The sequence below is a fragment of the Bubalus kerabau genome, chromosome 8 (genome assembly GCF_029407905.1).
Source record: "Bubalus kerabau isolate K-KA32 ecotype Philippines breed swamp buffalo chromosome 8, PCC_UOA_SB_1v2, whole genome shotgun sequence".
Lineage (NCBI taxonomy): Eukaryota > Metazoa > Chordata > Mammalia > Artiodactyla > Bovidae > Bubalus > Bubalus kerabau.
Genome location: NC_073631.1, coordinates 117356918 through 117371292, shown reverse-complemented (window position 1 = coordinate 117371292; position 14375 = coordinate 117356918). Strand labels below are relative to the sequence as shown.

The following is a 14375-nucleotide window of genomic DNA, read 5'->3' as shown; positions in this document are numbered from 1 at the left end:
CCTGCATCTGTACCTGTTTCCTGTGGGTGCTGTGACTGATGATCACACTGGATTTCCTTGAAACAAGTTTATTACGGCACAAGTCTGGAGGCCCAAAATCAGTGTCACTGGGACAAAATCCAGGTGTCTGCGGTTTCCTCTAAAACCTGCAGGGAGACCGCGGTTACCTTTCCAGCTTCTGGCGGCTGCTGCATCCCTTGGCTTGTGGTCTCATTGCTCGAGTCTTCAGGGTCAGCAGCCACACGTCTCTGCTCCTTCTTCAGCATGCCTTCTCCATGTCCTGAGCCCTCCCTCTGCCTTCTTATGAGGATGCTTGTGAAGGCATGTAGAGCCCATCCTGATATCCAGGATCATCTCCCCATCTCAAGGTCCTCCTTAATGAGTTGCATCTGTAAATGTGTCTTTTTCCAAGAAAGGTAACATTTCTAGGTTCCAGCAATTAGGAACCAGCTCTCTTTGGGGCCCGTGTTCTGCCTACCAGGGTCTCTCCCCAAACGTAAGGACAGCTCACAGCTAGCGTTTACGCACCCTGTGCAGTGGCCCCGTGACTCAGGCAGCGGCACTCTCCCCATTTCAGGTGAGGAAATCGAGGCACAGAGAGGGAAATATAACATGGGGCTCGTTGAATGACTGAGTAAATAAAAGGAGCTGAAAAGTTTGAAGAAAAGGAGGGACTTCCCTGGTGGTCCAGTGGCTAAGACTCTGCACTCCCAGTGCAGGAGGCCCAGGAACAAGATCCCACGTGCTGCAACTAAAACCCGGCACAGCCAAGTAAATAAGTAAATAAATATTTTCTTTTAAAAAGACTAAAAGAAGATGGTTAAGAAGGAGGAGGGAAGCAGAGGAGTGAGGAAGGATTCCGGGGCAGGCTGAGTGCTCCCTGAATTGCTCCTGGCTCCCCACGATTCCTGAGAGTCTCCCAGAATTACAGCACTGTTTTGAAGTGCTGGTCCCTTCTGGACTCAGCCCAAACTGCCCGCAAGCTGCTTTCTTCCCTTCCTTCGCATCTCAAACACGCTCAGGGAGCAGGCCTGCCCCGCAGCACTCACGTGTCCTCCCCTCGTCTGCAGGACACGAGAGCTACGTGACCTTCTGCCAGCTGGAGGACGAGGCCGCCTTCACCTGCAGCGCCGACTGCACCATCAGGAAGTGGGATGTGCTGACCGGGCAGTGTCTGCAGGTGTTCCGGGGACACACGTCCATTGTGAACAGGTCAGTGGGGCCGGGGGGTGAGGACTGGGGACCGAGATGTAGGCTGTGGGGCCCCTGCCCTGGAGGAACTTAGCTTCTGTGGGGAGCACCTGTGGACGTGTGGGGAGGTGGCCAGGAGCACAGGGCAGTGGAAGCCCCAGGACAGAAGTGTCCCCGGGCGTGACAAGTGCCAACTGCCCAGGGCTGCAGGTGTGTGTATGTTGGGGGTTGGGGGGGGCAGGTTGGGAGGCGGAGATGTGGACAGGGAGGCATCACCAAGCCTTAGACTAGTGCCTGGACATCCTCGCTGGCCCTACAGCACAACCGCCCCCAGCCGGGTGCAGGGAAAGGCCTTGGAGGCTACAGCTCCTACCGATGGGAGCAGATTCCAGAGGAAACAGTTTAATTGGTGCCTGATGCTGGACTGGGCACTTGGAGGAGGAGCAGAATGGGGCTTGTTCTGCAGAGGGAGTCGAGGGTGTTTTTCAACTTCTCCTTTCCCTGTTGCTGTTGAAAATATCCCAGCCGCTCCTTCTCACAGAGGTTTGAGTTTTTCCAAAAACGTATCGAGTTTGGGTCTGAGCTGAGCCATGGAAATTCCTTGCTGATCAGATCGGCTGGACAGTATTTCTATAACTTGGGGCCGTCTCAAACCCCTCCCCCCTGCCCCCTGAGGGACTGCCTAAAAGTAGCTGGAGTCTGGGCACCTGCCCTTGGGCCCTCCTGACCTCAGGGGCCAGGAAGGGTGCCTCTTTGGGGAGTTAACTAGGCGAAGAATGTGCAACCAGGAGCTATGGGGCCGTGGTTGCAGAGGACAGGGAGCAAAGGCTGTTTTCAGCCAGTGTGGGCTTTGCGGAGCCTGGGCCCGGGTGGGACCCGTCTAGCCGGCTGGTCCGGCACACAGCGGGTGGAAATGGTGGGCCGGTTTGGTCATTGACGGCCCCCGATGGACGAATGCTCACACAGGGCAGGAGAAAGGCCAAAGTGTCACACTGACTCAGGATGGTGCTGAGAGGAGAAGGACCCCAGTGCAGCTGAGCTCTGATTCCCCTCCCCCAAGCCGCCACCCCCCTTAGCCAGAGCAGGTGGGGACCAGGGACCTGGGAGGCCAGGCCCGGCCAGGCAGGGGTGGAGGAGGGCTGGGATGAAGACTTGGGTCTCAGCTACTGCTGGCCTCTGCCCAGCCTGCTGTCCCATTTATTTATTTAAATATATATCATCATCATCATCATTATGCTCAGTCGTGTCCGACTCTTTGAGACCCCGTAGACTGTAGCCTACCAGGCTCCTCTGTCCATGGGATTTTCCAGGCAATAGTACTGGAGTGGATTGCCATTTCCTTCTCCAGGGGATCTCCCCAACCCAGGGCTTGAACCTGGGTCTCCCACATTGTAACAGACGCTTTACTGTCTGAGCCACCAGGGAAGTCCCCCTTTTTATGGTTTTGAACCTTGAGGAATCCTCGTTCTCCAACCAGGGATCAAACCCGGGCTCTCGGCAGTGAGTGTTCAGAGTCCTGACCACTGGGCCGCCAGGAAATTAATTCCCAGCAGTGGTCTATCTCGAGAAAGAAGTCTGTGACTGAGGAAGAGTGTGGGCCTGGGGGCAACTCCTCTTGTGAGGCTGGGTGCTGCTGGAAGGGCCGACAGAGGAGGGGGCAGGTAGAGAGGGTCCCATCTCAGGTGGCCAGCCAGCCCTGACTGTATCCAACCGCTCCTCAGAAGTAAAAGTGGAAGTTGCTCAGTGTCTGACTCTTTGCAACCCCATGGACTATTCAGTCCCTGGAATTCTCCAGACCAGAATACTGGAGTAGGCAGCCTTTCCCTTCTCCAGGGGATCTTCCCAACCCAGGGATGGAACCCAGGTCTCCTGCAGGCAGATTCTTTACCAGCTGAGCCACCAGGGAAGCCCAAGAAGACTGGAGAGGGTAGCCTATCCCTTCTCCAGCAGATCTTCCTGACCGAGGAATCGAACCAGGGTCTCCTACATTTGCAGGTGACTCCTGAGAAATACATCTGCACAGAAATTATGCTCTGCTGAGCACACATGTTCACAGGCAAACACACGTATGCACTCAAGCACAGACACACACACACCCAGAGACTCGTTTTGAGCAGTTGGCTGTTCTGAACATCGCGGGTGCGTGTTTGCCTTGTTACACAGCTGTGCTCACAAACGTTCCGTGTCCCTGGGTGAGGACGTGGACTTCGCTTCTCATGGTTTCAGAGCAGGGCCAGGTGTGTGAGCTTCTGGGGACACCGGCCTGGCCCAGCGTCCCTACCATCACAGGCCTCTCAGGCGGGACTCAGGCCCCCGGGACGTCACCCCCGGTGCCAGGTCATCACTTGCCTTTAGAAGCACCCACACGGTGAAAAACCGCACCTCCCGGCATTAGGGAAGAAGCCGGCGCCTATTGAGAGTGTGCAGGCTACTTCCTTAACGACTCGTGGGTGGGAGGACCATCCTGGGTGAGAGGCGGGCGGAGGGTCTGCTCCGCTCCATGTCCATCTCTCCCCCTGCCTGTGCTTGGCTCACAGGCCAGACCTTTTTACAGTTTTAACGTTTACATTTTTTGGCAGCACGGCATAGCACGCGGGATCTCAGTTCCCTGACCAGGGATGGAACCGTGCTCCCTGTAGTGGAAGCTCGGGGTCAACACAGGACTGCCAGGGAAGTCCCCAGGCGAGACCTTTTGAAAGAGGGGGCGTGAGATGACTAGCCTGCATACCTGATAGACAGGAGGCCCCCACTTGCTGCAACTAGAGAAAAGCCTGCAGCAACGAAGATTCCGCACAGCCAATACATAAATCAACTTTAAAGAAAAGAGGGGTCACAAGGTTCCTCTGACTCTGTGGTGGGGGGTCCTGACCCCTCTGTCCCCACATAGATGACACACCCCATTCCAGCTTCAGGCAGCTGCCTCTGGGGGTGAGTGTGTAAATTAGGGTCCGCTCTCATGCCCTGTGAAGTTACACACAGAGTTCTAGTGTATTTTCTGCAGAGAAATGCTTAGCGTACATCAGAACAGGAGTAAGAATCAGGAATATTTACTGCTTGGGAGGCTCTGCTCCCCCATGACCTCCCCCAGTCGCCTCACTGTCCCTTGAAAAGGGGGTTCGAGATTCCCTGGCCTTGAGATTTTTCTCCGACTCGTGTCTGCCGATCGCTGGGAGCATTTCTGGTTTCTCATCCATTCTCCTGGGCTCATTGAACATGTCAGTCACCAGTCACAGGGGACCCCGTGCCGGCCTGCTGGGCAGCCCTTTGCTGCCTGACCCCTGACCCTTCCCGTCTCACCACCAGGATCCTGGTCGCTGACAACCAGCTCTTCAGCAGCTCCTATGACCGGACGGCCCGCGCCTGGAGCGTGGACAGGGGGCAGGTGGCCCGGGAGTTCCGGGGTCACCGCAATTGTGTGCTGACCCTGGCCTACGCCGGGGCCCCCTGTGTGGAGGAAGCGGTGGCTGGGGGCCTCCTGGTGACAGGCAGCACGGATGCCACGGCCAAGGTGTGGCAAGTGGCCAGCGGCTGCTGCCATCAGACACTGCGGGGCCACACGGGCGCCGTGCTCTGCCTGGTGCTGGACGCGCCGGGCCGCACGGCCTTCACGGGCAGCACGGATGCCACTGTCCGCGCCTGGGACATCCTGAGCGGCCAGCAGCTGCGCGTGTTCCGGGAGCACCAGGGCTCCGTCATCTGTCTGGAGGTGAGACCTTCCTGACTGCTGGGGGCCCCCCGGCACCTTCCCCGGGTCAGGCTCCAAGCGGCAGCCCACCCTGTGTACCAGTCAGCTCAGGCTGTGTAACAAAGTAACCGCAGATGGGGCAGCTGGAACAACAGAGACTGGTTGGCTCACCGCTCTGGAGGCTGGAAGTCCAAGAGCAGGGTGTGGGCAGGGTCGGTTTCTTCCGAGGCCTCTCTCCTCCGCTTGTAGATGGCCCTTCTGTATCCTCATGTGGTCTTCCCTCTGCATCCGCATTTCCTCTTGTAAGGACACTCGTCACACTGGCTGAGGTTCCACCCTAGTGACCTCATTTTAGCTTAATTACCTCTTTTAAAGTTGTTGTTGTCCAGTTGCTCAGTCGTGTCCGACTCTTTGCAACCCCATGGACTGCAGCACGCCAGGCTTCCCTGTCCCTCACCATCTCCCAGAGCTGGCTGAAACTCATGTCCATTGAGTCTGTGATGCCATCCAACCATCTCACCCTCTATCGTCCCCTTCTCCTGCCTTCAGTCTTTTCCAGCATCGGGGTCTTTTCCAGTGAGATGGCTCTTCGCATCAGGTGGCCAAAGTATTGGAGTTTCAGCATCAGTCCTTCCAATAAATGTTCAGGGTACTTTTTTTATTCTTACATCTATCTTGGCCATGCCTCATGATGTGTGGGATTCTAGTCCCCCAATCAGAGATCAAACTTGCGTCCCCTGCCATGGAAGCGTGGAGCCCCAACCACTGGACCACCAGCAGGTCCTAATTGCCTCTTTAAAGACCTGTTTCCAAATATGTCACATTCACAGGAACAGGGTGAGGGCTGTTGTTCACACGTGAATTTTAGTTTCCTTCCTTGTGAGATGAGGATCAGGTCTACCCACAAACAGTGGTCTCTCCATGCATGCTCAGTCACTTCAGTCGTGTCAAACTCTTTGAGACCCCATGGACTGTAGCCCATCAGGCTCCCCTATCCATGGGATTCTCCAGGCAAGAATACTGGAGGGGGTTGCTATGTCCTCCTCCAGGGGATCTTCCTGGCCTGGGGCTTGAACTTGCGTCTGCCTGTGTCTCCTGCATTGCAGGTGTATTCTTTACCCACTGAGCCACCTGGGAAGCCCAACTGTGGTCCATAATTCCTAAATCCAGAAGTTCCCCAAAGAAATGAAGTTTTTTCCTTAGCCTTGGCATCAAAACTCACTTGGTGGCAAAGCCTGGCCTGAACAGACATGAGACTGGTGGTGGGTCAGCTCATCCCACTTCCTGGGAATGCACGCATACACTTTGCTGTGGAAGCATGCGTGTGTTCCTCGAGTCCAAAAGCTCCCGAAACACCTCGGGCCCTGTGGTCTGGATCAGGGATCCTGGACCCGGAGCTGTATCTCCCCTCGGCGGTCATGAGGATTTCCTGAGTTGACGCAGACACGGTGCCTGCCATGGAGCCTGTTCTTGACACCCGTCAGCCCATGATACTTGCTCTGGAGCCTCTGGGGATGCGCTGGCCACACTCAGTGAGTGCATCTGCTGGATGTGGTCCCTCCCTCTGTCAAAATATCAGGGTCTGGGTGTTCCTGGTCCCAGTTGTGGCCACGGCCTCTTCCCTTCTCCAGGCTGGTTCCTGCACCCGACATGAGCAGGTTGGGGTCCAGGGCTTGGTGACACTGAGGCTCTAGGAGCCACCAGGGCAGCGATGGGGTGTGCTCGAGGTATCAGGAAGCAGCATGCGGCCGTCCCCTGGAGAGCCAGGCCAGGAGGCCCGATTTTGGGTTCTGGGGGTGAAGGGCAGCCCTGGGACCTCAGGACCAGTGGAGTAGAGAAGGTCTTCACTCTGCTTGGACAGAATGACCTCTGACCCTGGTGAACCCCAGAGTGGCCGTGTGTCTTTGGTTGTATTAACACAAATGGTGTCTTTCTAACTCAGATCCTGCTTGAGGGAGACTGGTGATGGGGGCGTGGGTGCTGAGCTGAGAGTTGGCTGCCTGGTATCTTTTTTTAATTAAAAAAAAAGTTTTTTTATTGGAGTCTAGCCCCCTGGGGGGCTGCCCTGTGTACACTGTGCCTGGTCAGGTCCTTCTGTGTGTGGAGATAAACTTGTGGCCGCCTTTTCAAAGGTTAGGAGAACAGATGAACCTGCCTCTGAGCCATGGGCCTGCATGGATATTGTACCCACCGTAGCATCCTCCACCTGCAGCCCACTCGGAACTTTCTGGGAGCAGAGGGGGGGCCCGAGAAATCGGCCAAGCCCCGCGGGGCCTCTGCCTTTCCTCTTCACTAGGGGACGTGTATCCTGGGTCAAGCAAGCCAGCCCTAGAGAGTTCCAGAAGCCAGGTCAGGGTGGAGCCAGGTGTGCACGGGCCTCCTGTGGAGAAGGTGGGCCAGAGCAGAGGCCAGGGCTCACTTCCAGGTAGCAAATTCAAGGTCAAGCCCGCCGACCACCAAGGGGGACTGCTCCCTTACCCCCACTCTTCCTAGAAGCTCCCAGGGTCTGGGCTCGGGCAGGTGGTCCTTGTGAAGAAAGAGAAAGTGGGGAGTCTTTCCTGTCCCTTCATATGTTATGCTTTTTAAATTTTTCATTGTGAAACATTTGAACCATGAAGCATAGCAGACACTAAGACAGACTCTATGTAGCCGCCTCTTGAAATGAGATATTAACACTCTGTCATGCTTAGTTGATACCTTTTTGAAATACTTTGTTTTTTTTTATATTTAACTTTTTAAAATGTAATACACACAAAAGTGTACAAAATGGATCACAGTACTTCATGTCTTTTTAAAGAAATATTTCAAAGACAGCCAGACAGGGACAGGAAAGGCGCTGTTGAGTGTGGGGCAGTCCAAGGGCGATGGGGTGCCTGCCTGACCGTCCGGGGCGTCGTTGGGGGCACTCCGTTCTTTTTCTGAAAAAGCCCCTGGGTAGGGGGCGTTTGGGGGCAGAGGTTGCTGTTGCCTTATAGGTGTATGTTCCAGCCCCTAGGTTCGACCAGGCTGCCGACATGATTGAATTGATCCTCACGATGGAGGTTAATTTTTCTCATTTGGTACACGAGGAGACGAAAGCTCAGCGCGGGTTAAGCAACTTGCCCAGGGTCTCCCAGCCGGTAGGGGTAGAGGCAGGATTTGAACCCAGGACTGAACGTGTAGCCTGGGCTTTTAACGAGCAGCTTTTCAGGGCGTGTCAGGGTCACACGATGCTCTGCACCTGGCCCTGCGCACCGCCTGGCCCGGGGGATTCTCTCCCGCTGCTCTGGTACAAGGCCTGTCATGAGCCGAGGCGAGGGTGAGGCCTGCTCCCCCACCCAGGGCCATGGGTGCAGACCCCCAGGCCTGCGGGCCTCGAGCTGCCCTCCATTTGGGTGATCACCCCACAGGGAGACGGCCTCAGGTCCTGTCCCTCGGAGCTGCCTTGGCCGCCGGGAGTCTCGCGAGACCGGCCCTTGAGACTCGCCCTGTCAGGTCCCTCCTGCTGTCTCCATCTGCCTGCTGGAGCCTCCCTGGTCTCCCCTGCTGCCCCCCGGGGGTCCTTTCAGGAAACCAGCCCAGGCGAGCCGTGAGGCGTCCGCCAGCTTGTCAGCCTCTGGGCTTGGGGTTTGTGCTTTGAAAGTGTGCTGCTTGGTGCTTTCTTTCTTTTTTTTTTCTTTAATTAATCATGTGTTTATTTTCAGTTGGGTCTTTGATGCTCTTTCTCTCACTGCGGTGAGCAGGGGCTGCTCTTCCGTTGCAGGGCACGGGCCTCATTGCAGTGACTTCTCTTGTTGCGGGGCGCAGGCTCTAGGGCAAGAGGGCTCAGGAGTTGTTGCTTATGGGCTTAGTTAGAGGAGAAGGGGACGACAGAGGATGAGATGGTTGGATGACATCACCGACTCGATGGACATGAGTTTGAGCAAGCTCCGGGAGTTGGTGATGGACAGGGAGGCCTGGCGTGCTGCAGTCCATGGGGTCGCAAAGAGTTGGACACGACTGAGCAACTGAACTGAACTGATGGGCTTAGTTGCTTCATGGCAAGTGGAACCTTCCCGGACCAGGGATCAAATCCGTGTGCCCTGCATTGGCAGGCTGATGCCCATGCACTGCACCACCAGGGAAGTCCCTGCTTGCTGGTTCTGGGGCACATGCGCCAGGCCCCGCATCATCAGGACCCCTGCTTTGAGCAGGAGGCGTCCTCCCTTTGCCATAGCCGCTGTGGACCCTCCGTGCCTCCTTTGTGGACTGGAGGGGGCAGAGGTGTGGAGGCCATGGGGCTCAGATGCACCACTGGGGTCTCCGCCTCACACACTCCCCTTGAGAGGTCTGGGAGTCCCAGTGGGCAGTCTGGAGAGTATAGTCACTGGAGGTCTGGGGCTGCCTCTGGGAGGGACACAGCGGCGGGGTACAGTCAGGAAACACGGGGGCCAGTGGCGATTGGCTTGGGGGGCAGGAGGCAGATGGTGCTGGGCAGCATGAGGAGGGGCCCTGGAGGGCGGATCTCCCATAAAGAATGAGGGGGATCTGCTTGGGAGCACCTCCCGGGCAGAGAGGACTTGTAAAGGGGAAGATGGTGTGTGTCCAGGGTCCTTTAGGGACAGTGGGGACACAGGAGCCTGGGGAAGCCGGCCACATCCCAAACTCCGTGTACAGGGTTCGGGGGGCACCCGAAAGGCCGAGAGCAGGTGGGGCGCCAAGCGGGAGCCCTGCCGCCATCAGTGCTGGCACAGACGGAGGGAGGACGCGGGTGAGGTTCTGGATCCTGCTGGAGTGCTCGGGCAGGCAGATGTCACCTTGGACCTGTCCTGGGGGAGTGGACGCCAGTAGGAGAAGCCAGAAGCCAGGCTCTGTTGGCCGGGCCGGTCATAACCCCAGTAGGACTGCAGGGCAGGGCCTAGGAGGCACAGGCCAGGCTGGTTGCCCACTTGGTCCACAGGAAACCCCCCGAAGCCTCTGTCTTAGCGACTTGCCCAAGGCCAAGTCTGACCTGTGCGGTGGCTGGGGTGGGAAGACGAGGTGGGCCAGAGTCCTATCCTCTGGGATTTAAACTAGGTAGGGGCCATTGAGTCAGGAGTGGGTTGTGGCAAAGTCAGGAGCGTGTGCTCCGGCCCACCACCCATTGCCCCCGGAGAAGGGCCTCCTCTTCCCTAAGCCTCCAGGGGTTCCAGGCCCCAGCAGGGCAATCCCTGGCTCTCTCCGGGGCTTGTCGCCTGGCCCCCATCCTCCTGGGCTCTGCCACGTGGAGGAGACCTGGTGCCATAGCCAGCTAATGGCAGCTGGGGACCCACCCGCCGGCGCCTCCTCATGCCCCCCTGCCCTTGTCTCCCCAGCCCGTTCCTCACCTCCTGCAGCCCCCACCAGGGGTGTGACTGCCACTCCAGTGGGGGTGGGGGGGAGCACACGGGAACTGCGGAAGCCTGTCTCCAAAGGCGGGGGCCAGGACCCCGTGATGGCCCCTGGGTGTCCAGCTCTGGTCCCAGCAGAGGGCTACCTCACACACGCCACAGCCAGTCAGGGTATTTCTAGACCTTTCTCTCTCCTGTGTGCCCTCCCTGGAGCGGAAGTCCAGCGTGAACGCCCTACCCTGGGAGCCCTTTTCTCAGCTGGGACAATCCTGGGACCTACAGTAGCTACAGGTGGATTCCCATGACCTCTCCAGGGGCCAGGCTGTTCTTCAGTAGGAAACTGCTAACGAGAAACGCCTGGGGGTAATGCCGGCAGCGGCAGCAGACATTTCCTGGCCCCTGCAGTTACGGTGCTGAGTGCTGCGTGGTTGGGTCTGAGCCCCATGAGGAAGGGGCTGGCGTGGTCCTCACTGTGGGTGAAGCGGCTGAGAGCAGAGTCAGTGACTTGGCCAAGGGCCAGTGAGGCTCTGCAGCCGGATCTGTCTGATGCCTGCAAGCCCGCCTGACCCCCACTGCCCTGCAGAGGAGGTGGGAGGTGGGCAGCATGACCTCAGGCACCAGAGTGGGTGAGCGGGTGGGACCCCCGGGCAGGGGCATTTCTGGCTCATCCACAGTTTCTCCACTAAGACCTGCACGTGCCCCTCCCTGCTTACACACAGAGGTTTGGAGGGGCTTCTGAGCCGGCCCACTGTGTCCGGTGCCAACCTTCCCCCCTCCCCCCGCCCGCAGCTGGTAAACCGGCACGTGTACTCGGGCAGCGCCGACAGGACGGTCAAGTGCTGGCTGGCAGACACCGGCGAGCGCGTGCGCACGTTCACGGCCCACAGACACAGCGTGAGCGCCCTCAAGTACCACGCGGGCACCTGTAAGTGACCCCATGCTCCCCAGAGCCCTGGCCTGCCTGTCCCGTCGTGCCTCACCCCCTGGCACGCCCACTCATCCAGGCCTCTCTGCTTCCGCTGACTCCATTCTATCCTCCTCGAGCCTCGGCTGTAGCTCAGTTTGGGTGGCGGCCAGGAGTGGCAGCCGTGCCTCTTTTGTGCACGTTTGTTCCTCCAGCCAAAGAAGTTCCAAATAAGCATGTGGGGGCCTCTCCCCACCTTTGCCCACCAGGATGTACAGCGACCTGCGTGTTCAGAGAACCTCATGTTAACAGCGGGTCTCAAGGGCACATTCTAATTCCTGAGTGAGAGTGACACTGCTTAACTCCTGCCAGACTTGAGGGGCACATGGGTTTAGCTTCACTTGACATTAGGTTTGACTACAGATAAGAGGAAATCCAGATAACAGGGAACTTAAATGAGATAGTGGTTTATTCTTCCCTCATGTAGAAGAATTTTAGAGACTGGTGATCTAGGCTGAAATGGATGGCTTCACAAAGTTGTTAGACACCCAGTTTCCTTTCTTCACTTTGCTTCATCATGCTTAGTACATATCATCTATCTTTAAGGGGGAACTTCGTGGTTCAAGAGAGCTGCTGGTGTGCCAGCCATCATGTTTTAGGCAAGCGGGAAGAAGAGGAGGAAAGGGCAAAAGGATATGTCTTCTAGATGAGTAGACCCCTTTAAAGATCTTTTCTGGAAATTCCACCCAAAGACTTCTGCATACATCTCTCTGACCACTGCCTATAAAAGAGACGGAATAATAAAACCTCTTACTGGGGATACTGCTGCCAGGACTAATCAGGGTTATTTTGGAAGAAAAGAAGGGTAGAGTGGCTTACTGGGTAGTCAGCAAGCACTCGGTCCCACAGATCTCAGACTCATATCTGGGCTTTCCTGGCTCTCTCCAAGAGGCTTGCCATGTTTACACCCAGAAGACAGGCATCGTGCTGGGAAAGCAAAACGCACAACGCGGGGCCCCACGCTCCTGGACATTCTTTCCTAAAACGATCCCCAATGTTATATTTTCCCATCAGCACCCTCCTTTTCCCAGTTATTCTCTCTCTCTCTCTCTCTCACACACACACACAGCAGCAGCAGCAGCCAGAAGCCAGCCCCACGGGGAGCTGAGCCTGAGAACCGTCCTTCCAGCGCAGGGATGAGGGAGCAGACTGGGCTGGAGGACGACTCACAGTGGAAAATTCAAGTGGACTTCACAGCACAGGTGTTAGATGAAGATAGAATGGATTTCCAAAAATAGTGCCCAAGATGCCCTCAGGACTTAGGTGTGTGATGCACAAAGATAATTTTTCCCGCCCTCCTGTTTCTGTGTCCAAAGCTCTAAGTGTGATTACGGCTCTGCTCCTGCCCGTCTCAAGTTTATAGAGAAGAACGTTGCCCAGAGCGCCTCCCTGTGGCAGCAGCTGGAATGAAACCTGCCGCTGCAGCAGATCCCATAGACGCTACTTGCTCGCTGCCGGCTGTTAAGTAACTTGGCCGTTGGTCTTTGCCATCAGGCTGCAGGATAATCAGACCAAATTCCAGACCCTCTTCCCACACTCAGGATGCCCAGTAACTACCTGCATTGGTGGAAGGGGCGGCGGGAAAGGAACTGAAAAGGCCGGCAAACAAAACTTCCCTTTCAAGCCCACATTCACTGGTAGCTTTAGCAGAAAACCTGGGAATGGCAGGTGACCCAGGACGTGGGATAAGGAATAGACAGTCCAAGAACAGGGAGTCCCCGAGGGTGCTTCCTGCGGCTCACTCAGGCTGCTGGGTGGCTGGAGCAGGTGGTCTGGGTACCACACTCAGGGGCACTTCCTGATGCAGCCAGAGGTCCTCTGGCCAAGGACGACTAGGAGTTGATGGAAAAGGAGCCCAGCGCCCTTGTCCCCAGGTGGGACAACCCAGACACGGGCCACCCCTTCTTTCAGGCACCCCAGCAGTCACCTACCTGCTCACTAACACACCTGCACGGGGAGTCCTTCCTGTTTCTCTCCCCACGTCTTGGAATGCCCTGCCAGATGAACTATTTGCATTCAAGTCCTAGTGTCAAGGTCAGCCGCCGGGAGAGCCCAGGCTAAGGTAGTAAGTGGACAAGGGAGTGCTTGTCCTCTGGCTAGTGCTCTCAGTGGGATCCCTAGCCACCACCAGCATCACTTGAAGCTGGCTAGCCTGGAGGGTTCTCAGGCCCCACCGCAGACCTCCTTAAATCAGAAACTCAGGTGGGCCAGCCATTTCTGTCTCAACAGGACAGGGCAAGCTGACCCGAAGCCCAAGGGCGGTGGGCCGCCTCAGCCCTGCAGAGCCGGCTGCGGTCCACATGGGGCGCCCGGGTCCCCGGCTCCCCACGCTGACCTTGAGGGAGTCGTACTAAAGATAGTGAAGGTGCCACCTCCTTCCTTTCAAGGGGCTTGGGCTGTTTGCAATTACGACATGCCTGGGAGGCGAGCGGACGGGGCCGGGAGAGGGTCTCCGTCACTCTCCGTCCCCCTCGGCCCCCCGCCCGTCCACGCCCCCCGCGCCCCGCCCCGCAGAGCCCGGAGGGGACGAGAGCGCGAGGCCAGCGGCCCCGTGTGTTCACAGTGTTCACCGGCAGCGGGGACGCCCGCGCGCGCGCCTTCGACGCCCAGTCCGGAGCGCTGCGGAGGGTGTTCCGCGGCCACGCCTTCGTCATCAACTGCATCCAGGTAGGCGCTCCGCTCTCCCCCGGGTCCGCGGCTGGTTGGCAGTGGTTGGTGGAGCGCCCGCGGAAGGGAAGGGCTGAGGGCCCCCACCCCACCCTCCCGGCAGCCGCGCGCCCCCGCGGGCAGAGCCTCCCCGGGCCGAGGCCCGGGCTGAGCCTTCCGCTTCCGTCGGCCAGGGCGGGCCGCGTACAGGCGAGCCCGGAGCCTCGGGAGGAGCCGGGTGGGGGCGGCGGGGCGCCCCCCGCTGCCGGCCGCCCACTCCCCGCGCCCGCAGGTGCACGGCCAAGTGCTCTACACCGCCTCGCACGACGGCGCGCTGCGCCTCTGGGACGTTCGCGGCCTCCCGCCGCCACGCGCCGCCGCCCCCAAGCGCAGCCTCTCGCGACTCTTCAGCAACAAGGTGGGCTGCGCCGCCGCCGCCGCGCCCCTGCAGCCGGCTTGAGACGCCCCGACGGCGCCCCCCCCCCGACTCCGAACCACGAGGAGGGGGCGCGCCGCCCGTCCCCCGGACCCCGAGGGCAGACTAGCGCGGCGGGTGGTGCTT

The 14375-nt window shown here is 58.1% G+C and overlaps 1 protein-coding gene and 1 long non-coding RNA gene across 4 annotated transcripts in view; one reads left to right on the top strand and one right to left on the bottom strand.

Annotated features, from left to right (window-relative positions):
• WDR86 (WD repeat domain 86) overlaps window positions 1-14375 on the top strand; it is a 25502-nt gene extending 11127 nt beyond the window's left edge. For 2 of the 3 annotated variants that reach the window (XM_055591303.1, XM_055591304.1), the window contains 5 exons: window positions 1071-1212; window positions 4495-4897; window positions 10993-11128; window positions 13731-13834; window positions 14106-14375. In XM_055591303.1, the coding sequence (XP_055447278.1) occupies window positions 1071-1212; window positions 4495-4897; window positions 10993-11128; window positions 13731-13834; window positions 14106-14273 (953 nt within the window). In that variant the 3' untranslated portion in view covers window positions 14274-14375. Of the gene's footprint in view, window positions 1-1070; window positions 1213-4494; window positions 4898-10992; window positions 11129-12236; window positions 12808-13730; window positions 13835-14105 lie in introns of those variants that run through there. The other variant, XM_055591305.1, reaches the window with a different exon arrangement.
• On the bottom strand, window positions 8872-10424 carry LOC129659680 (uncharacterized). The gene is made up of 2 exons (XR_008718177.1): window positions 10201-10424; window positions 8872-9752 (listed from the first exon to the last, which is right to left on the bottom strand). It is a non-coding gene; the product is annotated as an uncharacterized LOC129659680 (long non-coding RNA).